At 42.2% G+C, this 12,098-nt stretch overlaps 2 protein-coding genes across 6 annotated transcripts in view; one reads left to right on the top strand and one right to left on the bottom strand.

Annotated features, from left to right (window-relative positions):
- Positions 1–8,207, bottom strand: part of CDCA2 (cell division cycle associated 2) — a 47,826-nt gene extending 39,619 nt beyond the window's left edge. Inside the window, exons 1-4 of one of the 3 annotated variants that reach the window (XM_059177782.1) lie at positions 7,970–8,207; positions 7,273–7,336; positions 7,004–7,177; positions 5,456–5,610 (exon numbers count right to left, since the gene is read on the bottom strand). In XM_059177782.1, coding sequence (XP_059033765.1) covers positions 5,456–5,610; positions 7,004–7,177; positions 7,273–7,336 — 393 coding nt within the window. In that variant the 5' untranslated portion in view covers positions 7,970–8,207. Of the gene's footprint in view, positions 1–5,455; positions 5,611–7,003; positions 7,178–7,272; positions 7,337–7,790 lie in introns of all 3 variants that reach the window. The other 2 variants (XM_059177800.1, XM_059177791.1) reach the window with 2 other exon arrangements.
- Positions 8,208–8,607: 400 nt separating this feature from the next.
- The window catches only part of KCTD9 (potassium channel tetramerization domain containing 9), a 43,281-nt gene continuing 39,790 nt past the window's right edge, over positions 8,608–12,098 (top strand). The window contains exon 1 of one of the 3 annotated variants that reach the window (XM_059177871.1): positions 8,608–8,627. Coding sequence is in view for 1 of the 3 variants with exons in the window: in XM_059177851.1 (XP_059033834.1) it covers positions 8,963–9,010 (48 nt within the window). In the remaining 2 variants the exon portion in view is untranslated. Of the gene's footprint in view, positions 8,628–8,773; positions 8,829–8,860; positions 9,011–12,098 lie in introns of those variants that run through there. The other 2 variants (XM_059177862.1, XM_059177851.1) reach the window with 2 other exon arrangements.

Raw genomic sequence — 12,098 nt, forward strand, 5'->3', positions numbered from 1 at the left:
TGCATATAATATACAAAATATGTGTTAATCGACTGTTATCAGTAAGGCTTCTGGTCAATAGTAGGCTACTAGTAGTTAAGATTTTCGACAGCGTGGGGGTTAGTGCCCCTAATCCCCATGCTGTTCAAGGCTCAACTGTGTATAAAATTTTGAATCAGTACATTGTACACCTGAAACTAATGTTGTATTTCAATTAGAATTCAATTTTTTTAAAAAAGGAATTGCAAGGAAAATTAAGAGCTATGAAAACCACTACCAAAGCAACAGCTACAGAAGTTGAAAATGAGAGCCCCGGGAAAGCAAACATGGAAAAAAGGCAGCTGCACACCGTAGTTCTTATAAATAAATCCTAAAGTACTGTTTCCTTAAACAATGTGCATACATAATATTTTTATTTATATAAGTTTTAAAAACTTAAAAAAATGTGTTTGCAAGAAAACTTCAGAGGGTTAGAACATAGATCTAGACTGTGTAAGGGTGAGAGAAGACATAACGTGAGCAGTAGATAGTACAGGTGTGGTGAGATCAATAGTCTGGAGGCTTCGACAGGATGAGAGAACTGTGAAGTAAACTGGAAAGATGAAATCTGGGTAAGACTGAGGTGGGCTGAAAGAAGATCTCAAAGGTGCAACAGTAGCCGAGTGAGCACATAAGCAGATGCCTGAGGTAAAAAAGATCATTGGAGCTAGGATGGTGGATGATAAACCATGTGCTTATTGAAATATTCAAGAATGAAAGCAAGGGTAGTGGAGGAAAGATGGAGAGCCACTGCCCTTTAACTTTTCCTCTAAAGTATTTTCTTTCTAAAACAGAAGAAGGTCAGGGTGCCTGGGTGGCTTAGTCAGTTAAGCATCTGCCTTTGGCTCACACCATGATCCCAGGGTCCTGGAATCGAAACCCAAGGAGTCTACTTCTCCCTCCCCCTGCTCTTGTGCTCTGACTCTCTTTCTCTCTCAAATAAATAAAATCTTCAAAAAATAAAGCAAGAGAAGGTGGAGAAAAAAGATGAAATATGTAAGTATAGAGGCCCTTATAATTTACAGAAAGAAAAAAACAAGTCCTACCAGTATATTTGTGGAAACTTCAGTAAATTAGAATATGTGAACTAATATTATTTATGCAGTGAATTAATTTGTTGAGCAAGGGAAGAAGAGATAGGTTGAGAACAGGAAGCAACATCAAGGGTATTTACTATAGAGGCAAATCTCGAAAGGTCAAAGGACAGCACTGATTGTCCATAAAAACTGCTCACATGGAAAGCCCTTACTCTTAACAATGCTAGATACTAGAGCTATTTATTCAAGGAATTCCTTTAATACATATAATCACATGTCATGGGTATGGGGTGTTTTCATATATACATTTGTACACACACATATATATATTTATATGGATACAAAAAAACCCATAATTATCAACAGCACATATGGAATGTCAACAAAAAAGGAACTTAGGCCAGAGAAAGCTGAAACTGACAGGGACTTTTTACGCATTCTGAAAACAGGAAATGAGCAGACCTGCAGTAGACCCCAGGAAGGCTCAGCTATCTAATGTATCAGGTATTTCTGAAAACTAGGGTCAAGGGCAGAACTCACAAAAGGAACACTGAAACTCTACCAGTAGCACTTGAACCCACGGATCTCTTCATAAAGAAAAAAAGACCTTTACAGTCTGGAGGGAACACAGAGATTCAGAGATTCAGGATTCCATGATTTAAGACTCCACAAACAGCTAAGGAGAGGACGATCTGCACTGAAAACAGAGGCCATCCAGGACTTTTTGGTGAACTTCTGACTTGCAGGCATTTTCGACACTTAATTTCCAGAGTCGGGGGGTTCAGGTTTATACCCCAGGAATTCCTTCCAGAGGAAAAAAGATCTGCCAAAAGAAAAGTACCACAGGATTCTGATACTTGGGAGTTCCCTCCAGTGAAAAAGTGGCCATGTCTACACAGAAGTCCACTGGCTAACAAAACTGGACCATGCTCCCTGACCTCTCAGTCAAGTTTTTAAAGAGTCTCACTTTTAAAAATGAACAGAGTGTCAAGGATCACTAGATATCTGAAGAAAGATCTGAGCATGAGTCAGAGTCTGAACTAATCAGGTAGCAAAATGGAACCTGAAGGCAAAGAGATCGTGCAAGGGGAGGACGAAAACATCCAGGAAAATATAATGTCCCTAACAGGCCACAATGTTCTTTATTTAATATAAGAACAGAGCTTAAAATGAAAAAAATAGGCCATACAAAAGATAGGGAATCAAAATGGGTGTTGAATGAATGAATGAATGAATGAATAGGATTCTTCATTTCTGTAAACTAAAATACCATGGAGCAATGCCTTCAAATTTTGATGGGAAATATGTGCAACCTAGATTCTATAGTAAGACAAACTATAATCCAAATGTGCTAGTAGAGTAAACGTCATCAGATATGCAGAAGCTCCAGAAAAATGAGCTAGTAAAACAAGAAGAAAGATATGTGGACAAGGAAACAGAAAATCCAAACAGAGGAAGAAAAGAAAATCACCAGGGATGGTGAAAGCAAGTCACAAAGTGACAGCTGACCAACAGACCCAGATGGCAACCATGCCAACAGAAGACAGAGAACACCAAGGAAAAAGAAAAGAACCTGCAGATCCTTAAGGTTAACAGATAACTGTCAAAGTTTGGGGAAGAAATTATGTGATAAAAGACTAAACCAAAAGGTAATAAAAAGTACTTACTCACTAGAGGAAAAATAAAACTTGTGTAAGAAAAGAAATGGAACATAGCATACCAAACAGCAGTTTGTGAAAAATATCTGCATGGTTAAATAATGCACACGAAGTCTTAATTCAAACAAAAATTATAATTGTATTGGAAGGATGGGGAAGGGGATAGTGTTAGGATAGCTATGGCTAGGAGGTATAAGAGCAAAATCCTCATTTTTTCACAGAAATAACTACAATGATAGTAAATCCAAAGCACACCATGTTCCAGGCACAGATCTAAGTACTTCACCTCTACTAATTTAATCATCCTCATTGAAAACCTTGCTATTATTTTCACCCCCATTTTATATGTGAGAAAACAGAGACAAAGAGGTAACTTGAAGTGCTGGCTGGCTCAGCCTGTAAAGCAACCAACTCTTGATCTCGAGGTTGTAAATTTGAGCCCTATAACAGGTGTAAAGATAAAGAAAGGAAGGAAGGAAGGAAGGAAGATAAAGGGAGGAAGAAAGGGAGGGAAAGGAAAGAAAGAAAAGAAAAATTAAGTGACTTGCCAAAAGCACAATTAATTAACAATAAAGCCAAGAATCAAACCTCAGCAAATAGCTCCACAGTCCATGTTCATACCTACCCTAACAGCAGTTCTCAGAAAGTGTTTACACTCTTAAAAATTATTGAGAACACCAAAGGCTCTTAGTTCATGTGCACTATAGCTATCAAGAGTGTTTTAACAGGCTTTCCAGAATTGTGGCTACTCTTCCTTTCATGGAACATAAAACCCAAAGATTTCCTAAAAGTCAGTTGCAATGTCAAATATGAAATTCTATCAATGAACCTTCATATTCTGTGGGCTTGCAATTTGAGGGTATATTTTGCATGCACTGGTCATTAGGGAAATACTGGTTCACTTACTTTTGCAGATCTTCCAAATGTTGACACCTTTTATTGTGTAGTATTAAAGAAAATCACATTCATTAATATCTCCACTGATCTTATCAGGAAAGTTTAGCTAGTGGGAAGTTCTCAAACTCATGGTGCTAAGCAGAATTTTTCCAAATTCTAATTTTCTCCTGAAAACTCGAGTTTTTTAAGCAACATGTTTTAAGAAACATTTCCATTTTTCCTTGAAGTGGCAGGTTCACTGTTCATTTCTGAAAAAACGTTATTCACATTTCCAAGTCTGACTAAGCATGATGACTGTCAGTCTTTCAAGTAAAAATGATGCTCCATGAAAAAAGGGGCCAGAGTTCAGATTATGGCTCAAAACAATTACACACATGATTTTTTTTTTTTTTTTTTTTTCCAGAACATCCATCATACTTCTGTATGTAATTTGGAAGTGCCTGAAGCATACTTCCCATTTTAATCACACATAACACAAGGGTAGAGAATAAAATTTACAATGTTCACTGCATCATTATCAGGGATATTAAGTGAATCTGGCATTATCATTCCCTGTGAAGGCTTAGGAGTGTGGAATAAAATGATAGCTTGGTGCCTTCAATCTTACCTACCATTGCTTCTGTGCTGTGAATGCAAACAACATAGTGGGAAAAGGAAAACACCTCGGTGCTATTACAAAAACCTGTTTTAACCTCACAGACCTCTTGAATGGGACACAGAGCTCCCCGGGATGGTCAGATAATCTCTGAGAACGACTGTACTATGTAGCCTTGTGCACAGTGTCTAAAACTGAAAAATAAATAAGTGACAATAAAGTACATTTTAAAATAGGAAGGCCTGGGTCGCCTGGGTGGCTCAGTGGGTTAAGCCGCTGCCTTTGGCTCAGTTCATGATCTCAGGATCCTGGGATTGAGTCCCGCATCAGGCTCTCTGCTCAGCAGGGACCCTGCTTCCCTCTCTCTCTCTCTGCCTGCCTCTCCGTCTACTTGTGATTTCTCTCTGTCAAATAAATAAATAAAATCTTTTAAATAAATAAATAAAATAGGAAGGCCAGTACCAAAAGAGACAATATAAATAGCTGTCCTTCAAGAAGGGGAAGCATTAACTGTGTCTTTCATAGACACAGTTGTACACTATTGACTTTTTAGGAACATGGATTATTCTTATAAAAATCCGCAAAAATAGCTATATCCTTCCTCATCAGAAGACAAGTAATTTTTTCCTTTTCGTCAGGTTATCCCAAATATATTTTGTCCTGGGGGAACTCTTACTCCTACATTCCAACATGCAGGAGTCAAAAAAAATGAAGATGCTTCAAGAATAAATATTAAAAGAAAAAGGTTGAAAAACACTACCTCGGGGCACCTGGGTGGCTCAGTGAGTTAAGCCTCTGCTTTCGGCTCAGGTCATGATCCCAGGGTCGTGGGATGGAGCCTGCATCGGGCTCTCTGCTCAGCGGGGAGCCTGCTTCCTCCTCTCTCTCTGCCTGCCTCTCTGCCTACTTGTGATCTCTGTCAAATAAATAAATAGAATCTTAAAAAACAAAACAAAACACCACCTCACTTCATTGTAGAGAAAAACATCAACTGGCAAAAACAAAACAAAACAAAAAACCCTGCAAAATAAAATAGCTCCTCTAGAAAACCATTTCTATCCAGGATTTCCTGATTTTTAACATAGCCATGCTCAACATCACTATCAATGAAAACTGAACACTCGCCGTAAAGACGAGTATAAAACATTACCTCCCCAGATCCAAAAACAGATGAGATGCACAAGAAGGTAGAAACACCATATGAAAGCTTCGTAAGAGAATTCATGACAGAAGTTAGAAGAATACCATACCAGAAAAGGGGAATTCGGTGTCAAAGGAGACTTCTCTGCCTTCTTTAAACTCCGCTGCTGAGCAATGAAACGAATAAGATGGTTTGTTTCAGGAGAGCCCCGAGCACCGATTGTAGAACGTCGTCTGGATTTTTTAAGGTAGGATGAGGACTTTCCTATAACGAAAACTGTCTTTTACATTGGAACAAAACAAGGCTATCATGAGTAATCATGTACTGAATTCCCTGTAATATACCAACCTAAAAGAGAACATGAGAAGCACCTATTACGGAAATCTAAACAGAGAATTATAGAGGAAGTTATTCACACATCATCAGATGGATAGGGATCTTTGTTTATTGATTTATTCCATGCTTCTGGAAGTGCCTGGCACATAGAAAACGCTGATCAGAGAGTTGTGGAATGAGCACATGAACACATATTTTAATAGTTCTCATTTTTGTTTTATATTTCCTGCACACAGGAATGGGTAATGTCTAGCTTTGGACTAATAACTTCTCTTTTTTCGGAATTAGTCTGTCTTATCCCCAAGAACTGAAAAGAAAGCTCTCTCCACTTTGGCACGTGCACTCCCATGTTCTCAATTTTCAAAATCATTTTTCTCTGAGAAACCAATCCACCTTCCACACACTATGCTGCATTCGGGCCACATGCTAAAGAGCACAAAATGAATCCAGTTTTTCCTTTAAAGGCTTATAGATAATGTTCTTGAGAATGGAAACAGAATGGCACATCACTGTGTCTTGTCTACATCATGCATTATTCAGTCTAGTGCCCTCTGACTTTTCAGCCTTCCTTCACCTTCTACTTCTAAATACTCTTCTCCAATCTAATCCCAGTTTCACGTTTATTTCCTCTCTTAGCTAAATCAGACTTCACAGATGAATTTCATTTCTACTCCTTGCAGATTCGTCCGAGTCAACTTTGCTTGTGATTTTGAAAGAGGCATACCCAATCTTTCTTAATAGCTCTTCAACTTTCTTCTATTTTTGCCATATGTAAGCATAAAATTTATTACTACTTAGAGGAGTCAGGTCAAAAAATGATTCACATGTGTATTCTTTCCCAGTCTGAGCACAGGGCACATTGTTGAACATTATGCTGCTTGCCCTGGGAACCGAATATTCTGCTATGCTAGTTGCACCGTGCATATTCACAGAAATCTCCCTAACAAAACATTTGTAGAGTCAAAGTAATGGGAGAGGGTAGATTAGATGCACAAAACTGCGTTAGTTGGGGCGCCTGGGTGGCTCAGTGGGTTAAGCCGCTGCCTTCGGCTCAGGTCGTGATCCCGGGGTCCTGGGATCGAGCCCCGCATCCGGCTCTCTGCTCAGCAGGGAGCCTGCTTCCTCCTCTTTCTCTGCCTGCCTCTCTGCCTGCTTGTGATCTCTCTCTGTCAAATAAATAAATAAAATCTTTAAAAAAAAAAAAAAAAAATCTAACCCTGGTCTTACCCTCAGATGTGGTAATAATGTTTTAAAAAAAAAAAAAAAAAAACTGCGTTAGTTATTTTTAAACTTCAAAAGCACTGCAATAAACTTCTTTTACCTGAAGAGTTCTTTACAAAGCTTTCAGGTGTAATTCCCAATTGCTCTACTGTTACTGTGGAAAAGTCCAAAGGTGACTTGAAAGTATCCAGTGTGCAACCATTAGGAGTCACTTCAGGTTCATGCTTCTGAGGAGTTACAAGATTCCCATTTCCCAAAATGAAAGAGGAATTTTCTGAAACAGACAACATGTTGTGAGGGCCAAACATCATTATGAAATCAAACACCTAAACCTCACATTTTACAAGGAGGCAACAGATCACTACATACCATCATCACGAAGAGCAGGCTCCTTGGTTTCAAGACGCTCGCTGTCTTTGGGGTTGCTATCCATCTTTAAAAAAAAAAAAAAAAAAAGCCATTTCCGAGATTAAAGATTTGATCAAGATTCTCATTCAAGACTGAATTCTAATCTATACACAATCTATACAGGCATGAAAATAGAGGCCAAGCGGGTATTTTGAGGGCTTTTCAAAAAGACAAATGCAGGAAACTGCTGTTGGGGAATGCAACAAAGCAGACCTCCCACTAGAAGCCAAGGCTTTTCAACGTTGGCGAACATCTGAATCATCTGGGTACCCTGTTACAAACACAGCTTTGCGGATTCCCAGAAATTCTATTAAGTAGGTCTGGCGGGGCTCCAGGAAACCTGCATTTTAGAAAGCACGCGGGGGGTCCGGCTCGGGTCTCAGGAGGACCACCATCTCCGTGGAGCAGGATAAGTGAGAACACGCTTTTGAGAAGCACGGCCCAGAAGCAGCTCTGCAGGACCAGGGCCCCTGCCCTACCTCTCACTCCCGCAGCTGGGCTCTCCTCCCACTGGGTGTATTTGCAACGTTCCACCGCCCGAGTGTCGTGCAGGGGCTGACGGTTCGCTCGAGAAGGCAACTGTCGGCAGCCAAGCCGGCCGCCGGGAGCTGCCTCGTCCCGCCCGAGGAACTCCGACCCAGCCGTCCGCGATCCCTACCTTCTCCTCCGCCGGCCGCTGCCCGCCACCCGCCGCTAGATTCAAATCGCCGGCCCCGCCTCCCTGGCGTCGGCGTTACTCCAGGAATCTCTACGCCGCGGCTGTCCACACGTGTCCACGCGCACCCCGAACTCTCCCGGGCCTGTATCTAGTCCTCCCAGGACCAGGAGTGGCTTGATGAGCTCGAGAGAAGCCACCACTAGCTGCGGGTGACGCGCCAACCAGAAAGAGGGGCTGCTAATCTGTATCCAGGGGGGACTACTTTCCGTGAGAATCTCGCGGAAGAACCCTTCGGTTAGCGCCTTAGCTCCGCCCTCGCTTTGCAATTGGATGCTGCAAACTTCGAAAAGAATCACTGGGCCAATCCTGGCGGAACGACGGGCGGGCTCTTGCCCAATCATCCAGTCCGGACAGCGGCCGTTTAGTCCGTGGTTTGAGAGAGTGGGCGGAGGCGCTGACTTGTATGGGTCCCCGTTAGCGCTCCACCTCTTTCCTTCCAACCCCGCCTCCCCATGCAGATGAGCTCTACCTGGTATGGGGTTTGCGCCTGCTCAGTAACGCCTAGAGCCGCCGTTCGGCTCCAGGTTGTGCTGATTGGCTGATAACCCTTCCCGTCTGCAAGACTGCAACCTCTCTTCCCTCCCTCCACCTGGGCTGGGTTAGTATGAGCCCACCCAGTGCAGGGCGATAATTGGCTGAGTTCTGGCCGGCGCTGCCGGTTGATTGGTGGAGCTTAGAGTCAGTCTGGGAGAGGTGGGGGAAGGGTCCCAGGCTGACTGAGGAGCCCAGGGGCGGGGTGGGAAGGGAGGACCGGCCAACCCTGGGGTGTGGGCCCGAGAGTGCGTGCGAGTGTGTCTCTGTAAGAAAAGGAAGGTGGCGAAGGGAGGAGAGTCCGAGTGGGTGGAGGGAGGGGTAGGGCGGGAGAAGAAAAAGGTGGGAGGAGAGCCAGGTGGGAGGGTGGCGACTCACTCAGGACCCAGTGGGGGCAGCGCGATGAGGCGGGTGACCCTGTTCCTTAACGGCAGCCCCAAGAATGGAAAGGTAAGGAGGTCGGTAGGAGGCTGGCCGCCTGTGGGGGGAGAGGGCAGCGGAGCGCGGAACGGGCTGGCAGGGCAGAGGGCTGAAGTTGGGGAGAGGGGCTGGGAGGTGGGCGTGCGCCGGGGTGGAGGGCGTCCGGGAGGTGAACGTCGGGTTCCCGCGGCCTCCTCCCAACCCGCGGGATTCCTGGCCGGAGCCTGCCCTTCGGCTCCCCCGCCGCCCTGGGGGCCAGCGCAGGTCAGCTTGTGCTTTATCGTTCCCTCGTCCAGGTGTGGGTCCTGGAAAGCGGAGGACTCGGACGGCGAGGGGAGGGCCGCTATCACCTGAGCGCTTGGTGCTGGTGTTCCTCTTTCCACCTCCTCCCCGAAGACCCTGCTGCCCCCCACCCTGGCTGTAGAAGGGCGCGCGTTGCCACCTTGGTGCTGACTAATGGTCTGCTCCAGAAAGTGGTGGTTAACTAAGGCAGACTCGGAAGGTTGATCAGGTAGAAAGAATAAAATTGTCTGTCGGTGGCTAAGTCAAGTATCCTTCTGTCCTAGGGCGAATAGAAGATTGAAAATTAAGGACATTGCGTGATGGTTCCTACCTCTCTATCTTGTAGGCGCCCCAAGCCCCGCCGCCGCCAAACTTACGTACTCACTTTTTTATTTTGCCTTGTTTTATTTTACTTAGTTCCTTAGAAGACTGTCACAGTGGACCAAAATGGGTTGATTTGATTACTAGTTGCTGTGTTAGGCCTTTGTTGAGGGTGTGGTACCAAATGTTTTTTTCCAAGGCTGGAGCAAGCCAAAATGAATCCTGTTCCTTCTCAAGCCTCTTGCCCCACCCATGGAACTTGTTCGGCTTCTTTGGAAAATTTGACTGTTCAAGGCAGACATTTATGATGTGGCTAAATGACATCTAGAAGTAACTATGCCTTAGAGTCTAAGGTAAAGGTAAATTGACCTCCCTATATTATTTGCCAGAATACAATACTTCGTTTCTTGCATGTTTTGGAAACAGTACGTTTTTAAATAGTGTAATTGTGCCCCGGTATAAAAAATGGTTTTCGAACTACTCTGAAATTTTAAATAAATCTGCTCCAAAAATTTGAACCACGTATAGTTTGTTGACTATAATTTTGTGTAATTCTGATTTTAGAGATTTAATGTATAAAAACAACTGGCATATATTCAAGTTCTTGAGTTTTCATAAATATTACTTCAAAATATTCTTCACAGGGCTCATACTATTTCTGACCATTAACTTTCTAAACCTGTTTGTCTGTTAGCTACTAATAATCTAAAACTTACATTGTTACTGGAAGAAAAAATTAGTTTAGCCAAACAACTGTAATATGTTCTCAAAAACAGACCTTTGGTTGACCTTTTTATCTAGCATCTTTTTGTTTCTCTCTGAAAGACAAGATGTTTAGACTCAGTCATAAATATTTAACTGTGCTCTAATTCTCCTCTGAAACCATTGGATTTTGTTCTTTCAAAGATCGGTATGTTAATCTTACCATATATATTTTAAAGCTATCTCGTTTTGACCAGATTAGGTTTGGGGGTTTAAATTTTTAAATTTTTAAAAAATATTTTGAAGGAAGTCTCAAAACATTGAAAAAAAAACCACATCTCAAGTAAATAAAGATAAATATATTTATGTTGTGAAGATCATAAAGACCCAGACTGGAGAAAGAAACTAGTATGATTCAATATTAAAAACAGATCATACTATAATCCTTATTACTCAATTAGAAAACATATTCTTTGCCAAAGTTCTAAGTGTTTCCTCTCTCTCCAGCTGATTAAAAAAAAAAAACAAAAAAACTGTAATTACTCTTATTTGACAAAAGAGCACAGAATACGTTAACAGCTTGCATGTTTATGTAAATAAGGTGACTAGAGTTAGCCAGGATTGGCATGATCATGGCACGATGTTCATGAAAGACATGCTGAAACAGAGCACTACTATTAGAGTTTGAGTTCCCATCCAGCAGCTGGAGTATCTGTCACTTTCAGTCTCTCCTTATTAACCTACCTTCTATTTTTGCTTCCTGTTCTAAACTAAAAGATCAGTGTCTGTTTTTTCAAATAAGTTTCCCTCCTATAAAGCTGCTTCTGTGGTTGCCAGACGGGGCCCTAAAGCCTGGGCTTGGAGAGGCAGAGTTACTGCAGGGAACTACATCATATGTTTACCGTGACTCTTCTATATACTGAATGAACATTAAGTGTCACTAGTACATGCTTTGATGTTGTAGTTGTAGAGAGGGCTGTGCGTGCTCTAACACAGTGCTTACCAGAGTGAGGTGGTACACCACAGAGGGTGTGCAAGAGGAGCCAGGGGAGTTTAAGAAGAAATATTACACTTTTTATTTATATTTTTACCTGGAAATATATAATTATATGAAAACTTGATTTTTTAATCCGTAAAGACACATGTTTTCCATTACTGAATGTGTCAGGTGGTCTCAAGTCTACTGAGAGAAGGAAGTGCGTTCATATGTGAAAACTTCTTCCCCAGTTGGTTCATATTGGTGTATTGTGATAAACTGAAGCATACAGTGCAGGTTAAGATTGCATTATCCAGGTTTTTTTGTTTGTTTTTTAAGATTTTATTTATCTATTTGACAGACAGAGATCACAAGCAGGCAGAGAGGCAGGCAGAGAGAGGAAGGAAAGCAGGCTCCCCACCAAGCAGAGAGCCTGATGTGGGGCTCAATCCCAGGACCCTGGGATCATGACCTGAGCTGAATGCAGGGGCTTTAACCCACTGAGCCACCCAGGCGCCCTGCATTATCCAGTTTTAACTAAATTAACCTTCACCAAAATGCCAAGTGACTTTAAAAGATTCCTTCAAAGCTGCAGACTGAAGACTTACCTGAACACAAGTAAGCAATGAGAAGATGGCAGAGCTACCACTTCTCCAAATATAAACCATGAGATTTGGAAAAGAAAAAAAAAAAAAAAAATCTCTGAACCTAAGAAGTCCAAAGTGTCAGGGTTGGTTTTTGTTTTGTTTTGTTTTGTTTTGTTTTGTTTTTTAAAGATTTACCTATTTATGTGAGGGCGCTCATGCACGTGTGCGAGTGGGGGGAGAGGCAGAGGGA

This window comes from Mustela lutreola, chromosome 1 (assembly GCF_030435805.1).
Source record: "Mustela lutreola isolate mMusLut2 chromosome 1, mMusLut2.pri, whole genome shotgun sequence".
NCBI classification, from domain to species: domain Eukaryota; kingdom Metazoa; phylum Chordata; class Mammalia; order Carnivora; family Mustelidae; genus Mustela; species Mustela lutreola.